The sequence below is a fragment of the Cetorhinus maximus genome, chromosome 2, assembly GCF_964194155.1.
Source record: "Cetorhinus maximus chromosome 2, sCetMax3.hap1.1, whole genome shotgun sequence".
Lineage (NCBI taxonomy): Eukaryota > Metazoa > Chordata > Chondrichthyes > Lamniformes > Cetorhinidae > Cetorhinus > Cetorhinus maximus.
In genome coordinates this window covers 195,162,386-195,180,948 of record NC_135880.1, presented here as the reverse complement: position 1 = coordinate 195,180,948, position 18,563 = coordinate 195,162,386, and the positions used below count along the sequence as shown (strand labels likewise).

At 41.9% G+C, this 18,563-nt stretch overlaps 1 protein-coding gene across 2 annotated transcripts in view; it reads right to left on the bottom strand.

The window, feature by feature from the left end:
* Positions 1-18,563, bottom strand: part of slc37a2 (solute carrier family 37 member 2) — a 55,049-nt gene that overhangs the window by 16,915 nt on the left and 19,571 nt on the right. Inside the window, exons 3-11 of one of the 2 annotated variants that reach the window (XM_078531423.1) lie at positions 17,535-17,625; positions 13,603-13,681; positions 12,418-12,553; positions 10,816-10,892; positions 4,100-4,266; positions 3,461-3,498; positions 2,158-2,229; positions 1,822-1,974; positions 1,215-1,305 (exon numbers count right to left, since the gene is read on the bottom strand). In XM_078531423.1, coding sequence (XP_078387549.1) covers positions 1,215-1,305; positions 1,822-1,974; positions 2,158-2,229; positions 3,461-3,498; positions 4,100-4,266; positions 10,816-10,892; positions 12,418-12,553; positions 13,603-13,681; positions 17,535-17,625 — 904 coding nt within the window. The remainder of the gene's footprint in view (positions 1-1,214; positions 1,306-1,821; positions 1,975-2,157; positions 2,230-3,460; positions 3,499-4,099; positions 4,267-10,815; positions 10,893-12,417; positions 12,554-13,602; positions 13,682-17,534; positions 17,626-18,563) is intronic. The other variant, XM_078531412.1, reaches the window with a different exon arrangement.

The window sequence follows — 18,563 nt, the reverse complement described above, 5'->3', positions numbered from 1 at the left end:
CGATGCTGCCAGACCTGCTGAGTTTTTCCAGGTAATTCTGTTTTTGTTTTGGATTTCCAGCATCCGCAGTAGCTTTTTGTTTTTAATATTTGGAGTCTACTTTAACAGCTTGCAAATGAGCACCATTAGCAGAAACTCCCAATGGTGATTCATTCATTCTGAGGGTGTGACTAGTTCTGTGGGTGGTGCCAATTCCAGAACCTTTTTAAAGTATTAAATAATTGATTTGTGTCAAATACAATTGTGTTTCAGATTGTTATATTTTGTGCTGATTGAGCAAATTGCAGCCAAAAAGAAACATTTAATTGGGAGGCAACTCAAAACTAAGATTTAGAAAAGAGCACAAGAGAAATATGTGCTTATTTACAGTTATGAATATCCAAATATAATAATGGAGTTCACAAAATGAAGTAGAGGCCATGTCAACATTTAAGAATGGATTTGCTAGGCTGAAGTAAAAGTGTGTAAAACGCACACTGGCTGATTTAACCACCTTGTTGTGGTGCAAGTTATATGTAGGGAACAGCACAGGCACCATCAGCAAAAACAAAAGGCGATAAAGATATCACAGACATGTAATAATTTTGCACTTACCCCATTGCAGTGCAAGGTTTTGCAAAGGCCTAAAGCTAGTTTGTAGTTCCTATTCCCATTAACTTGCTCCCTATACTGTTGATCTGGTTCCTGACCTTGATTATGTTCAGTTAAGCCAATCCCAAAAGGTACATGATTGACCAAATAAAATGTCAATGTGCTAGATGCCAACATTCTACTTCCTAACCGTTGAGTTGAACTGTCTGATTGGACTATTAGAATAGATTACCATTCATACAAGGATGTGTGCAGTGTTGGGTTAGAGAGTTTGATAAAAATCAAATCCATCTTAAAAAAAAACCATGATGATCCTTATTGTAAAATTAGTGATCAAGATTGCATATGGAGTCTTTTTCTGCACTTGAATTCAGTAATACTCCATCATATCAGTGGATGGGGAGCTCTTTGGAGGTCAGTGGGAATTCCCCCGCACCTGCCCTCCCCCAGCATTTTAACATTTGTGCCAAATCACTTCCTTATCCAATAATCTATGATGATAATGCTAGACTATCATCGTCATGCATCTATGTTGCAGATAAGCATTTTGGATTAGAATTCAATGGTAAGAGCTGTGCAAATGGCGTTTTTGAAAAAAAAAACACACACCATGTGCTACTCACCAACAGAGGAAATGTAGAGAGGCAACCAGAACAGGAATGTATAACTGACCAGCTTGGCAAAGAGTAAACACAGCGAGAACTCGACCACACCCTGCACAAAAAAGGTAGAAAAAGGTTTAATTTCTGCACAAGTACAAAGACTGCATTTGAAGGAGCTTCAGACCTCCTTTGCTCTCATTCCTGCCACTCATTTAAATACAACACCAATGTATCCTCATCACTTTGGGGTTTTGGGAATAAAAAGTACCTCTAGCCAGTTCCAATGCTTTTCATGAACACCACCCAGATGAGAAAGCAACAAACTAACACAAGTGTTATAAATGGACAGTAGCCTTCAAAGCAGCATGGATAGATGCAAAAGGCCTAAAACAAATTACATTGTGGATTCATCTTAATCTAGATTCAAATTAAATTATTCAAATATTTTAGCACTACATTTTTACTTTGCTTACTTGACATCTTGGATAATTCAAATTTATTTAGCTCAAAAAAAATAGATTGCACACCAACTTTTCAGATTAACATTGGCTTTCAAAGGGTAATGAGCACCATCATATACACAGAATTCAATTCCATATGTGAACTGACCAGGGTCTTTGGTACTCACGGGTATTTTGAGTGCCCCAAGGAAGCTAATTGCAGAAGGCTGCCCAGTGCGATCACTGGGACTGATGGTGCCCCCATTTTCTGTATCACTGGGATTGGTAAAAATCTCCTCCATGCTCCCATGGCGTATCAATGGCTCTTGCTCTTGTTGATCCTGGAATACCAGAAAAGGCACCTATTCAATAATGGAACCCCCAGCCAAAGAGGCAATAAAAATCTTTTTTGTCCTTTTAATCCCCAGAACTCCAATTGGTGCCAAGGCTCCTTAGTAACTGGATGCCAGGATAGGTGGAAGTGGGTTATTCAGTTCTTCTAAAAGTGCTACAACACTAAATGCCTCAGATTCCCCAGTCATTGCTGTGTCTCTCCAATCTTCTCTCCTCCTCTTCCAAGGCATCATTGAAGCATTCTATGATAGAGCAGGTGAAGGGAATTAATGAAACACCATTAAGAACACCTTTCTCAGGCCCTCTCTAATCCCAAGCTTAAACGCCTCAATATGTAGAACTTCAAAAGGACATAGACAAGTTGGTGGAATGGGCGGACAGGAGGCAGATGAAATTCAATGACGAGTAATGTGAAGAGATCATCTCTCCATGATCTTCCTGCCAAGGTATAGAAAATAAAGGGCATAATTCTAAACAGGGTGCAAGAGCAGAGGGACTTGGGTGTATATGTGCATAGGTCATTGAAGGTGGCAGGACTGGTTGAGAGCAGAGTTTAAAAATAGCACACAGTATCCTAGGCTTTAATAATAGGGACATAGAGTACAAGAGCAAAGAGGTGGTGTTGAGGCTGTAAAAGATACTGGTTGAGCCTCAGCTGGAGTATTGAATCCAGTTCTGGATGCCACACTTTAGGAAAGATGAAGGTATTGGAGAGAGTGCAGAAAAGATTCATGAGAATGGTTCCTGGGATGAGGAACTTCAGTCATGAAGATATTTTGGAGAAGTAGGGGAAAAGACAGCCGAGACAGGATTTAATAGAGATATTCAAAATCATGAGGGGTCTGGATGGATTAGATAAGGAGAAACTGTTCCCTCTCATGAAAAGATCGAGAATGAGATGGAACAGATTTAAAGGTAATTTGCCAAAGAAGCACAAGAGATATGGCTTTTTCCACACAGAGCTCTGGAACGTGCTGTTCAGTCAAAAGGGAATTAGACAGATTTGAAAAGGAACAACGTGCAGGCCTATGGGAAGGAGGCAGGAGAAATGCACTAAGCTGCTCAGTCGGAAAGTTGGTGCACACAATGGGCTAAATGGCCACCTCCTGTGCTGTAAGAATCCTGTGATTCTGATATATAGGGAAGGGTTGACATTTAATCAGTGTGGTGAACAGATTTGATGGCAGCACAAATGCAAACCACCTGACTCAAACTGGATTCTGCAGAAATCTGAAGATAGAAGGAAACAGGCAGATCTTCACTTCAAGTAAGCTCCCAATTTGAAAAGGTGGTTTCTCATATCTACTGGGATGCATATCCTTTTGGGCACAGGGTGACAAAGACCCAGCATACAACAGAACTGCACAGCAGAGCACTGGAAGAATAGTACAATGTTAGGTTTAGAGCACTAGTCCCTCCAAGTCTATATCAATAACATTATTGGTTAACAGTTAAAATGATCAATTTACTTACATGGTGTTCGGCAGGTGTACAACCAACATCTTCAGGGTCTGTAAGACAAGACAAAAAAAAAGTTTGTGAATTTGGAAAAGCTAAACAATGACCAATCCAAAAGGGTTCTGTTTCCAACCAAATGTTTCATCTCACCCAGGGCAAGTGAGGTGAGATTCTCAGCTCCTGGCACACAGGGGTCATCAAGGGGAGATGTGGTCCTATCCCACATTTTCCCCATAAGATTCCTGGGGTGGAGGCAGGGTTTGGATGGGGGCAATTATTATTTCCACCTTCCCCGCCACACCAAGGGAAAATAAACTGCATCTCAAAAATCCATCAAGGCCATTCCAAAACCATCCAGTAGGAGGGGCACAAGGATGATATGGCGATTGCTTGTCCTCAAACACAAAGGCATCATCTTTGTTTGATACCCTCACCCTGCAACCTCCACACACAACCCCCCACAAGCCTACGGGGAAGGCAGGGTCTAGTACAAGCCCACAGCCATTCTGTAGCAATTAACTAGCACTCAAATTTCACAAAAGATGCCCAAAATTTCTGCTCAATTGTTATCATTTGCTGTTATTCTTGTGCACCACAAAATGCAGGCACACAGTTCTAGGAAAACACTGGCATATAAACACAGACATCACTTACATTCCACCAGAAAGAAGAAGCAGACTATTCCCATTGTTGCAATAATGGCACCAGGCACTATGAATGATAAACCCCAGGCAGATGACACAAAGATCCCAGCGATCAAGGAGCCCAGGATATTCCCGACTGAGGTGTGAGAGTTCCAGATTCCCATGATGAGTCCTCTCCTGTCAAATTAAATGGGAGGAGGGGTAAAAAAGGAAAAACAACGTGGTATGAAATGCCATCTAAAGGCCACAAAAGAGAAAGGACGAGTTGGAATTATTACAACACCCCAGTCACAGTACTGATCTGCCCATAATATATTTTGATCTACAAATGTAATATAGCTACAGTTTCTCAAAAGTCCAGGTATTGAAAGTGTGCGCGTGACTACAGAACACTGCATAAAGGCTCTCCCTGTCTCACCAGGGAAACTATACAGAGGCCACAACCTCCAAGTCCGAACACATTCCCCCTCAAAAGCCATCAAGGCTTTGGATCAACTGGAAATCTCAATACCCTTAATTCATAAATCTTTGAGAGATATGGAACAAAGGTGCGTAACGAAAGTTAAGATACAGTTCAACCATTTTCTAATTGAATGGCAGAACGGCCTACTCATGTCCCTATGAGCCACAGTCACTAATATTCCAGTGTTAGACTAAAGGTAGATTAGCAGAGGCCTGGGAGAAAGTCACCTGTCTGCCCCATCAGGGTGTGGAAGGAAATACTATTTATACAATAACTGGAGGAAAATAAAATTAAAAAGCATACATTTTGTGATGGAACCCATGGTTTGCCAGACTAGTTGCTGGGTGGGTGGGGGGTGGTCAGCATGTGGGTGCTGTTCTGACAGATGACTTGTTTAATGTTCTGTTGGGTTCAAAATTTGCTTTGAGTCAGACCCTAATTGAGAAGGAAACTTCAGCTTCCTGGGGAAATAAACTGGTTGAAACTAGATAAAAGCCCAGGCTTGCATCCAATGGTGCAGTGCAGACAGACTGGAGAAAATGAAGGTTGGATTCAGGAAATAGCAATCAGTAAACACAAACTGGTCACACACCGCACAAGGTTTGTCACTGAAGGTTCAAAGAGAGGTAATATTGCTCAATTCACACCATCAAGACTGTCGTGAACAGAGATGAGGGGTTCTGGAGAAGTCAAGAGCCAGAGTCATAGAGGTCTACAGCACAGAAAAAGGCCCTTCGGCCCATCGAGTCTGCACCGGTCAACCAAGTACCTAACTATTCTAATCCCATTTTCCAGCGCTAGGCCCATAGCCTTGTATGCCATGGCATTGCAAGTGCACATCCAAATATTTATTTCTTAAATGTTATGAGGGTTTCTGCCTCTACCACCCTTTCAGGTAGTGAGTTCCAGATTCCCACCACCCTCTAGGTGAAAAAATTCTTCCTCACATTCCCTTTAAACCTCCTGCCCCTTACCTTAAATCTATGCCCCCTGGTTATTGATCCCTCCACCAAGGGGAAAAATTCCTTCCTGTCTACCCTGTCTATGCCCCTCAATTTTATACACCTCAATCATGTCCCCCCTCAATCTTCTCTGCTCCAGGGAAAAAAACGCCAGTCTACCCAATCTCTCCTTATAACTAAGACTTTCCAGCCCAGGCAACATCCTGGTAAATCTCCTCTGCACTCTCTCTAGTGCAATCACATCCTCCCTAATAACCTGGATTCCAGAGCTGCACGCAATACTCTAACTGTGGCCTAATCAGCATTTTATACAGTTCCAGCATAACCTCCCTGCTCTTATATGCCATGCCTCAGCTAATAAAGGCAAGTATCCCATATGCCTTCTTAACCACCTTATCTACCGGTCCTGCTACCTTAAGGAACTGGTAGACATGTACACCAAGGTCCTGCTGATCCTCAGTACTTCCCAGGATCCTATCATTCATCATGTATTCCTGTGCCTTGTTTGTGCTGCCCAAGTGCATCACCTCACACGTATCTGGATTAAATTCCATTTGCCACTGATCAGCCCATCTGACAGCCCATCTATATCTTCCTGTAATCTAAGGCTATCCTCCTCACTATTTACCACCCCATCAATTTTCATGTCATCTGCAAACTTATTGATCAACCCTCCTACATTCAAGTCTAAATTGTTTATGTATACACCACAAACAGCAAGGGATCCAACACCGATCCCTGTGGAACCCCACTGGACACAGGCATCCAGTTACAAACACCTCGACCATCACCCTCTGCTTCCTGCCATTCAGCCAATTCTGGATCCAATTTGCCAAATTGCCTTGAATCCCATGGGCTCTTACCTTCGTTATCAGTCTCCCATGCAGGACCTTATCAAAAACCTTGCTGAAGTCCAAGTCAAATGCATTGCCCTCATCTACACACCTGGTCACCTCTTCGAAAAATTCAAATTGGTGAGACATGACCTCCCCTTAACAGAACCACGCTGACTGCCCTCGATTAATCCCTGCCTCTCCAAGTGTAGATTAATCCTGTCCCTCAGGATTGATTCCAATAGTTTCCCCATCACTGAGGTTAGACTGACTGGCCTGTAGTTCCCTGGTTTTTCCCTCCCTTCCTGAATAACAGTACCACATTGGGTGTCCTCCAGTCCTCTAGCACCTCTTCTGTGGCCAGAGAGGTATTGAAAATTATTGCCAGAGCCCCTATCTCCTCCCTTGCCTCACTCAACAGCCTGGATACGTTTCATCCGGGTCTGGAGATTTATCTACTTTTAAGCCTACCAGACCACTTAGAACCTCCTCCCTTTCTATGCTAATTTCTTTAATTATATCACAGTCCTGCCCGATTTCCATACCCACATCATCCCTCTCACTTGTGAACACTGACACAAAGTATTCATTTAGAACCTGATCTACGTCTTCCGGCTCCACACACAAATTACCACTATGGTCCTCAACGGGCCCTACTCTTTCCCTAGTTATCCCCTTACTCAATGTACTTGTAAAATAACTTTGGATTTTCCCTTATTTTACCTGCCAATGTTTCTTTCATGCCCCCCTTTTTGCTCTCCTAATTTCCTTTAAGTTCCCCTCTACACATTCTATACTCCTCAAGGGCTTCCGCTGTTTTGAGCCCTCGGTATCTGCCATAAGCTTCCCTTTTTCTCTTTATCCAATCCTGTATATCCCTCGATATCCAGGGTTCCCTGGATTTGTTGGTCCCACCCTTTGTCTTTACTAGAATATGTTGGCTCTGTACTCTCCCTATTTCCTTCTTGAATGAGTCCCACTGCCCTGACACAGATTTACCTAAAAGCAGCTGCTCCCAGTCCACTCTGGCCAAATCATATCTGATTTTATTAAAAATCGGACTTCCCCCAGTTTAGAACTCTGATTTCTGGCCCATCCTTGTCCTTTTCCATAGCAACCTTGAATCTAATGGAGTATTGATCACTATCTGCAAAATGCTCCCCCACTGATACCTCTACCACTTGCCCGGCTTCATTCCCTAAAGTTAAGTCCGGGATCATCTCTCTTGTCGGGCCTTCTACGCACTGGCTTAAAAAGCTCCCTTGGATGCATTTTAGAATTCCACTCCCTCTAAACCTATCACACTATGACTAACCCAGTTATGGTGTATCATGTTGGTGAAGAATATGCAAGGGGTGCGGCTGTCAGAGAATCAGTGGCTAAATCCTTGAAGGAAAAAAGAGCTAGAATTCTACCAATTCAAACCTTTGTACAACTTTGTGGTTGGATTTGGTACCATACATGCTGAGTAGACTATGCTTGTAGTATCTTCAATTTAATATTTAATTTATACTTTATATTGACAACAATTTGCCTGTTAATTCATGTTTAATTTGTTGATTTCTTTTATAAAAGTGAAATTTTTTGTTTTTCATTTTAGTTATTTGGTTCTTCTGTTTTGCTCTCTGTGGAGGCCATTATACAATTAACACAATAGAACTGCTCGCCAAACAGCGAGAATTTGACTCTCTATTCAGTTATTGAATGACTTATGATCCAGTCCTACAGACTAGGTCAGTGCCAGATCCAGTTCTTGGTTACTGAGTTGATGGGTCAGGCGAGGGCAGTACAATTGGCCTCTGAACCTTTGGGTCCCTGGTGCAGGAGACGGTTCAGCCGGGGCTCCAGTTACCCACCTCCTGACACTATCTAGGTAGGGTGGCCTCTTGGTCAGGGCCCCGAGCCCAATCTCAACCCCACTTATACTCTCTTCACTAGATTATTAGTCACCTACCAACAGCAGGGAAACCTTGTTCGATTCCTCCTTTCTCTAATCAAGTGACTCTGAAGCCAATTGTAGCACTCCCACCCCTACCTGAGATCAGCTAACACTGGGTATCAAACCTGGGATTACCCTCAGCTACACCACAAGGCACGTGGACTCACCAAGTTATTTGACTTTGGGAGAGACAGGGTGAGTGCAGCATGAGAAATGGATTGCATGTGACATGGGAGCTCAGCTCCTTTCAATTTTTTGTTTTTAAATTGCAACTCAAGAAAAGACTGCTGCATCTCACACCAAAAACGGGAGAACATTAATGTTTGAACTCTCCTGCCCTCACGATACAGCACAGGAGGTCATTCAGCCCATCATGTCTGTGCCAGTTCTTTATCAGGAACTGATACTTACACTTACACTTCACTGCAAATTCTTCCTTTAAATCTACAATCAATTTCCTTCAAAAGGAACTAATAAATCTGCTTCCATCACCCTTTCAGATCACATAAACAAGATTGTCATCTCTTGTTCTTTCACTAATTATATTAAATCTGTGCCCTCTGGTTACAGGCCCTCGTGCTAGTAGAAACAATTCCTCTTTATCTACGGCTGAAATCCTTCATAATTTTGCACACCTCTATTAAATCTCTCCTTAAACTTTCCCTACTCATGTGAACAATCCTACCTTCTCTGATATAAAACAGAAAATGCTGGGAAAAAAAAAAATTGTGGGCTGGCAGCATTTGTGGAGAGAGAAAGAGAGTTAACATTGAGTTCAATATGACTCTTCAGAACTTGCACCTTCTCTAATGTCTCCACTTAACCGAAGTCCCACATCTTCAAGTCCATCCCTTTCCCCGTAGGCTCAGATTTGATTTTGAGGCAAGGTTCACATTCCAGAGGTCTAATCGTCAAATCACTCAACAGGTTCATAGGCACATCACAGCAACAGGCCATTGGCCCAACTGAGTTTATGCTCCACACAAACATCCTCCAACTCCTCTTCACAATCTTCTATTGCTTTCGCCAGCATGTGTCGATCTAGCTTCCCCTTCAGTGCAGCAATTCGTCCAGATGATGTTTGGTAGTAAGTACCAACTCCACATGCTAACTACTCCCTGGGTAAAGTGATTTCTCCTAAATTCCTTATTGAATTTATTAGTTATCCTACTACTATGTATTCCTAGTGCTTTGCGTAGGGTTCTCCTACAAATGGAAACAGCTTGTCCAGACCTATCCCATCAAACCCTTTCACAACGTTGATCTCCTTAGGTCACCCCTCAGCCTTCTCTTTCCTAATATAAAAGGAGGAATGTTAGAGTGGGGGCTTATTGATGCATGAATAAGTACCTTGTATCAAATATGTGCCAGGGCAGTCATAAATTGATAGTGTTGTTTAGACAAATAAAATTGTAACAAAATGATCAAAGGGAATACACAAAGATTTAAGCACAAGTAACATTTCTATCTAATCAACCGCAATGAAAAAACAAGTGAATTCCATTGACTCAACAAAAATATCGATCTAAGTAACTTCTAAAGTTTGACTTTTTAAAGAATACACAAATTGGGAGAAAATAATGAAAAGCAAACCCAACTCACTTCACTGACTCTGACCCGAAATATCAACTTTATTTCTCTCTCCGCAGGTGCTGCCTAACTTGAGTACTTTCAGCATTCTGTTTTTATTTCAGATTTTCAGCATCTGCAATGTTACACACACACACACACACGCACGTGCACACAGCAGTGAATTGGTGCTTTGGAGACCCACAGGAACCAACATGGTTTGGTTGCAAGCTATGAGAGTCAAGATACTGCACACGCACAGACAGCGTGCATGAAGATTGTTTCGCCCAGGACCAAAACCACCTTTTCCGGAAGACTTCAGCCTAAAGCAGGAGGTTTGGGGACACTCTGGGTATGAAGGGTAGCATTAGTCGACTAGTGATAGAGAAAAGAGAACGGAAGATTAAATCTCACGAAAGTAACTCCTGTTATTTTTAAAAATTGTATCAGTAAAAGTGACCCCGAAGGATAGAAACTGAACTGGTTCGTTAATGTTCTTTAGTGAAGGAAACCAATCATCCTTACCCACTTTTATGCATGACCCCTGTCCCACACCAATATTAGCTGTCCTCTGAAATAGTCAGTCAGTCACTCAGGTGGTATCAAACTCCCACTAAGAAGGTGGTTCACCGTCACCTTCAAGGCAAAGAAGGATGGGCAACAAAAGTTGGTCTTGTCAGGGATATCCACACTAGAGAAATTGAACTCAAAAGGGGCCATTATTAGTCAGTCACAGGACCATCAAGTTACTCCAGGAACAGGTAGTTGGATAGCTGTCACCAGAAGTTAATTTTATTTCTTGCCCCAAGCTAAAACAACAACATTTTTTCCCTTAAAATCAGTTAATTTGATCACAAGACAAAATGCCAAGCAATGCAAACAGTTACCATTCCCCAGCCTCACACTCCTGACCTTAGGATGATGTTTTTTTTTTGCAGAAATTATTAAAACGATACTCACTTCCCTTTTCCAAACCAGTTCCCCACGCAAGCAACAACAGCTGGCCACCCTGTAGTCTGAGCCAAACCATTTGCGATCTGTGGAAAATATTAGATGAAGATCCTTGTGAGAAACACGAGGAGTAAGGTGATCACATACAGGGCTTAACTCTCCAAAAGCAAACTGATTGCAGTTACGATATTTAATGCTGCAAAGAGGAAACTGAACTTCGCCTGGCAAAGACAGTGCTTATGAGAACAGCATGTTGGCTTGGGTTGAAGACAGGTATGGAGAGATTCTGAACAATCCCCAGCCCCCTCCGGCCTGCAGACACTGCACCCCATGAATTGCTGTCTCAATGAATTGCCCAGAACCTGCTTGGTCATTCAAGTAGATCATAACTGATCTCAATTCCATATTCCCACCCCATGTTCCACATCCCATATTCTTACGCAGCACAAATCTACTTATTTTAGTCTCAGAAGTGTGTGCGCGTGCGTGTGTGTCTGAGCAAGGTAGAGGAAACTTCCATAATAGTGGTGGGAATCAAGCACAATGGCTGCTTCAAAGAGTCCACACAGAGAATGGACCAAATGGCTTCTTTGTCTTTCTGTGCTACAAGTTTCTAGGATTCTATGACAACCCCTGTTGCAAATCATCTTTCCCTCTTTGGCCCCATGGTCTACATCTCCGCCAATATTTTCAACCTAATGCAGGTGGCACAGATTTACCTTGAAATTGTTGAAAGGTATTTGTGCAGCAATTTATTAAAAAATTAGTTAACAGTGCCGGTGACAAACCCCAGTCCCAATGTTCACCCTCTTCCCCTCTGTGTAACCTACTCAAATTCAGCTACAGAACTCTTATTTACCTGCAAAGTCCTCTCTTGTGCTGAGTTAATGGTTTCAGCCACACTTCCAGCATGGGAAGGACAGCAAGGAAAAGAAGTAAAGGACAGAAGTTCCACCCCTGATCAATATGCTGAGAGTGCTGTTGGAAAGCACAGTTATGGGAACATGGGATAGAGATGAGCCGCACTGCTCACTGCTGTATAGCCCGATACACTCTGGGAATGTTCACATACATAGATAGTTAGTGAGATAATGTACTCTGGGAATGTTCACATACGCAGATAGTCAGTGGGATAATGTACTCTGGGAATGTTCACATACGAAGATAGTCAGTGGGATAATGTACTCTGGGAATGTTCACATACGCAGATAGTCAGTGGGATAATGTACTGAAGGGTGGATAATGTTTGTGCAGCCATAATTTAGCAACAGGCTTTAGAAGACACTGAAGTTTGGGAAGATAAATTGGCTTGTCTGCATTTGTTAGACACCAGTGTTATAAATCACATTCAAAAAGGGCAAAGAACAAATCTGTTAACCAAATGTATATAGAGCCAAGAGGCCAACTTGCTGCTCCTAACCCTGCAAGGCAAAAATATCAGTAGGTAATTTTAATGCAAATCAGAATCACCTGACAAACTAGAATTAGGAAATCTCTACAACAAGGGTGACAGATACAGCGAAGTAGCAAAGAATGCTCCATACATACATGCGTTTGCCATTATATATCTATGGTTGGTTAATTCTGGCTGTGCAGTTCCCAGCCACTGACCTGTATAACCACATAGTACCAGATGCTGTGTATGTTCCAGTAAAATCCAAATCCAAAAAGGGCCGTGAATAACCCACTGAGCAACATTCCGGCAGTCAGGTAATATCGCAGAGGGAGACGCTCCCCAAACATACCACTAAAAGCAAACAGCAAAAATTAGAAACCTGTCCGAGCATAGGGAGAAGCATCAGAAATCATTCCAACACATTTTCGCTTCACCATAAAAACATTTTACTCATGTACTTTATACGTAGGAATTAAACAGAACTTTGAGCCATACTGAAGTTATCACCTGTTCTGAGCGCTAAGTTTATGCTCAAGAATCTCAGTACTGCTAATAGTTTGTCCACTTTTCATTTTGCATCCATTACTGGCATGAAGCAATTCCAATCTCTCAAAAAGTATGGGTTAGATACTGGATTAAGGCTCCCTCTGCAGGGCCCAGCCAAACATTCCTCAGTCAGATACAGCATGGGTTAGATGTAGCAATGACTAGGACTTTGAGGTCTTTCAGCATCACATGGGCTGAGGCAAGGCAGAGTTGGGCAATGTTAGAGAGGCAAGTCAACTCAGGAACGTCGCATCAGACTGTTTCACACACACTTCCATACTTCATTCCCAAGTCACATTTGTACAGTGACTCTTGTGAGCCATTCACTGTTGGAAACTAGGAACTCATGGGACTTCCAAAGTCTCAAACGCTTCTCTTGCCAACTCAACACATTCAATCTTTGAGTGCTGGCCCACTGCTAAAATTTTCCTCCTGGGCTATTTAGCTCAGCACTGGGTTCTGAGTTGTTTTTTTTAAATGATTAACTAAAAATTGAAAAAAAAGTCAATGATAGGAACAGAGTTGAATTTAATGCATTGTATTTTGAGTCTAGTGCCAGCTACTGCTATGCCAACATTGTGCCACCAAGAGATAGTCAGATCAAATATAGGCCCAAAGAACAAAATGGCTCCTCTGTCAGCAATCTTTATCAGTGCAAATGGAGTATTGTCATATTGGTATATGGAAGGACTGTCAGAAGTTTGGGTTGGAGGTGCAGAATTGGAGGGAGGCTTACTCTGCCCCCATATTTTGGGAATTCTGACACTCGGCATCCAAAATGAACAGCAGCATCCTCACCTTGAAAGGTACTAAATTCACAAGGTACACATGGCTTGAATTTCTATAATACTGACCTGAGGAACATGCCAATGGCATAGGTTATCAGGAAGGAGTTGTCCAGTGCACCAAACAGCATCTTGTAGTTGGGTTTATCTGAAATAAATGACAGGATAGTTACAAACACACGACTGAACATTTTCTCCCCTTGACTACCCAGCTTACTATGGGTCCTGCAGAATACATTGCTGTTCCTCAGTAAACCTCCTTTGGCCTCCCAAACCTACATGGGGCAAAAAAAAGGCAGCCAACAGACAAGAACACTATTACATCCAAGTTACCCTCCATTCCTGACTCAGACATGGTCATGCTGGGCCAAAATACTGGAACTCCCTGCCTAATGGCACTGTGGAAGTACCTTCACCATAGACTACACAGTACTTCAAGGTAGCAGCTCACCGTTATCTCAAGGTGAAATCTTGGTAATAAAATGTTGGCCTTGCCAGTGATGCCCATTCGCAAAAATTATTACCATTAGCTCCATTTCAATGCCCCAGAATGTACTCAAAGCACTTGTTTTAGTCTCATGTCAAGAAAGCAAGAAATTGTAATAGTTCTCTTCTGGAATATTTTGTTAAATACTGGAAGTCAGGCTGAGATTGGATTAAGAGCAAGAGTGATGGCAAGGGTGTAAAGTTAACAGTGATAAGTGGTTTTGATGTGTTAATGAACCAAGAGGAACTTCAATCAGTTTCACTTAAAGCAATAACAGTTTGAAATGAGTTGTTTTAGCTCAAAAAGGGATATATGCAGGTTGTTAAAAAGGTGTAAGGAAGTGAGGTAAAGATAGGGTAAGATTGTTTTTTTTTACAAGTCTAAGAGCCAAAATAAAGAATGATTTAATCAATTCTGGGAAAAAAGCATGTCTAAATAGACTGGCCAAAATAAAAAGAGTGAGATCAAAGGGAGGGAATGCATGGTCAGAGCTACCAGGAGACAGTGCGAACAAGACCAGACCTGAAGACCCAGCTGCTGTCAGCCTCAGAAGACACCTCAAGGGAAAAAGGCATTGCAGGGTAAAATTACTGGCATTCTATAGATTTTACAATCTATAAGGGTTGCTGCTGAACAGGAGCAGGAAAGGTTAGCTCTGAGGGTAATAAAAACAGAAAATGCTGGAAAGACAAACTTCTTCAGAGCTCTGAAGAGTCATGCAGATTTGAAACATTAACTCTGTTTCTCTCTCCACAGATGCTGTCAGACCAGCATTTTCTTTTTTTTTATATTTCAGATTTTCAGTATTCGTAGTATTTTGCTTTTAGCTCGGAGAGTAGTTAAGATAAGGTTTGTGGTGTTTACAGTGTGAAGTCATTCTTGTGCTTAAATATAATTGTAGGATATTTTCCCCCCTTCAGTCTTTTAATAAATGCTTATTTTACTATAAAAATCACAAGTAGTGGAGGAAATCATTTCCTGATTTCAGAACCGCTCACTACAAATTGCAAAAACTGTTTTGGCAGCTGTTTCAAGTTTCTCTGTGGGATTTGAGCAGATTGGCATTTAGCAGCAGCCATGCCATAACACTAGATACTGTGATAGGTGGCAAGTGAAATTTTATTTAACTGCAATTAGGAACGAACGTGGATCTCTCTCAAAGATTTAGCTGGGAACTACACTGGTCAGGAGGGAACAAGACAAGGCAAACTTAGGAAGGTGCCAGGTTCCACTTCAAGCTTCCAGCGAGTTAGCAAACAGCAATTAACCTCAGTATCCTCGACTGGGTAAAACTAAAAAAAAAAACACCCAGCACGTTCTTGATTGCTATCCAGATGAGAACAGGATCAGATTCAGCTGCAGTTTAAAAAGGAAGAAACTCTGTTTAGATTTATTCATGAAGAACGGTCACTTGAGAAAATATAAGAATATACATTATACTTAATTCATTAAAGAAAAAAGGGAAAACAGCACACAGCTGGGCTACAGAGACATGGAGATGGGCTGATTTCGGTATATATGGTGGTAGAGGAGCCTTAAGGTGCTTTGCATAAGAAACAGCCATGGTTCCCAGGCCCAACAGCTATCTCATATTGGTAAATGGAGCATTTTAATTTATTTTTCAGGTTTTGTTCTTACACAGTGTTTAATATTAGTACAGGATGCAAGTGGGTCATGTCACAGGCATTGCTCCAATGGAACCTCAAAGTCCTTCCAATTCTATTTTGCCAATTTGACATTTTGGCTGAGTCCCAGAAAGATAGATTAGCTGAAAAAATGTTGCTGAACTTTACTGAAATGTCTGGACTGACATTAGACCAGCCAGATGTACAATGAGATAATGAGGTATGTCATTGACTAATAACATTCTTTTTTGAAGTTGTATTGAATGAAGGGTAAGTGGTACAGAAGTTAGAAGTCAGTCAGGGAGTTTGACAGCCATGAGACAGAGCTGGGTGTGACTTTGTGGTAGCATTTTGTCACACAAAAAAAACAGCCATTTTTTCAAAGATCAATGCTGCATTGAAAGGAGCCAAGGAGAAGCATCTTTGCACGTGGTAAAATTTACTGTATATAAACTAATTGCAGGGGTAGCTGGTCAGAACTCCCAGAAGAGAGAGTGTGAACAAGGCCAGACTGAAGACATCAGTTGCTGTCAGCCTCAGGAGGACACCCCAAGGGAAAAAGGCATTGTGGAATTCTATAGATTTCAACCTATAAAGGATAGTTGCTGAACAGAAAAGGGAAAGGTTAGCTCTGAGGGTATAGACAGAAACTCGTTTTATCTACTGTTAGCCGTTAAATAAATTTGGCTGTTGGTATCTAGTCTGAGCCATGGTCTGTGTACATTCAGCCACCTAGCAAAGTCATTTAGCAGCATGGTCTATTCCAGTAAGCCAGAAAACAGCAGCAAGGCCTCCTTTGATTTCAGGGTCTCCCTGAATATTGAGCGGATAGAAGAACCAGTCCAGTCTGTACGGATTGCAAGATCTGCTGACAGGCGTGTGCATCAACATCAAACCATAGCACAATGTCAGGCACAAAAATCTAACAGAAGCAGTGATGGCTCCCGCTCTTACCAAGTGTATGCAATGAGGTCAGAAAATACTTTGCTGCAATTTAGTGCCGCAGTTGAAAAAAGAAAGTCAACCCATGCGATCCAGTTAGACCCTTACACTTCTTGTGGTTGATAAAGATGAGCCTTGACAAAATTGGGAGGAAGCTGGTCAACCACCCAACAGCAAAAATTAAACTCCATGGGTTAAAAAAAGTACGATGACAAAGATTACAAAAACCCAAGTTTGTGAAGCAACACTTTCCTGGCACTCTTCCCAGATATTACTCAGTTGCGTTATGACCAAGCAATGATTGACAGGCCTGCACCAGCTGCAGTATCCAGGGCTGCCTTTATATTAAAAAAAAGGGGGACAGGACTCTCCTTCACCAGTTAAATTAGCACAGCATTGAATGCTCCACAATGGCCTGGTGCATTATAGTAGGTTACACCCATGACATTTCAAAATCTGTGCTAGATTCAACTCTTTGGTGCAGGTCGACCTGAACTCAAGTTTGACTTGCTTATGCAATAGAGGATGGAACAGGACCTGATGGCTTATTGGAGTAAACACCTAGCACAACTGTGGAACGCATACTCTGCAGATGCACATCTCAGTCAAGATGCCAGTTGGAGGATAATTAAAATAGATAGGTAGTGCAGTGGTTATGTACTGGGTTAACTAGATCATGAGCTCAGATACATTGCAACAAGTTGTGAAACTGCATTTAATTAACAGAGTAAATTTTGGGCTGATACCAGCATGACCACAACCTGCTGGATGACACAAAATAAGCACTGGGTCACCAGCGATAGACGCTTGAAGAAAAAAAGTGGAATATTTGAAATAAAAGAGGGGAGGCAAAAAGGAACAGCCTCTCTCACGCAAGTGGAAACAAGTCTGATGATTCATTTTGCTTTTTTTATCCACATACAGAATTGGTTAATGGAGGTTCTCACCAAATGGAGCCCAGTCACACCATGTGTCATTGTCACGGTGACTTGTGTTTCCATGTCCAGCAGCTCCTGAACAATTCTTGTGAAGTTCACTCTGGGAAAACAATTAATGCTTTTGTTAATATTTATAAAAGTAGACAAAAATGGGGTCACTCTTTTGCTTGAAGTGAGTGGCCTCTCTGGGGAAGTGAGAATGGCTCATGTACTGCCCACCAAAACCTCATTAAACATATTGCTGGCAAGCTTCGGCAATTGGTGGCACACCCATTAGTGGGAGAAACTACATGTTACTGCAACAGTTTAAGATCCGGGAAGGATTAAGAAAAAATGGTCATCCTGGAGCCAGGTCTAGTGGTTGTCATAGGAAGAGCAGGGTGGTCAAGACACTTCAGTGCAACAAACAAGGAAGGCCCTCTTCCCTGTAGATAGCTGGAAGCCATGCCAAGTGCATCAGGAGACCTTTACACTACCAGCCAAAGACAAGAAAATGAACTTCTACGCATATATGCAAACTTTCATCTGTCTCTAAGTGCCTTTGAACGTAATGGTTACAAAATAACTTCTGTCCATTTGCTTTAAGGAGCAGAGCGTAAAGTTTGGAATGCAAGATGGGCAGAGATATCTCTCTATATTCATTTATGACCATTCATGCACCGCTAGTTTCTGGGGCATAAGTGCTAAAATCAGATTTGGATCTATCACACCCTTCCAAATACTCAGCTACACTACTTATCCTCTACCACTAGCAGCCTCACCTAGGAAAAGAACAGTGAGTGGATTGGGGTGGGGGGGAAGATAACTAGTCCAGCAACATTACCACTAAACCACATTTCCAGCCCCATCCCCAATTTTCTTCAAACACCTTTATTGGCATTGCCAACCTTGGCTGCCTAAGTTTCATATACAAATTGAAAATTCAGCAAATCATACTTAGCAGCAACACACTGTGCATCTCATTTGAAAGAGCCATTCAGCAGGGAGATGCATTGAACAAACCTCATTACCAAGATCTACTGTACAATTTTTAAAAAA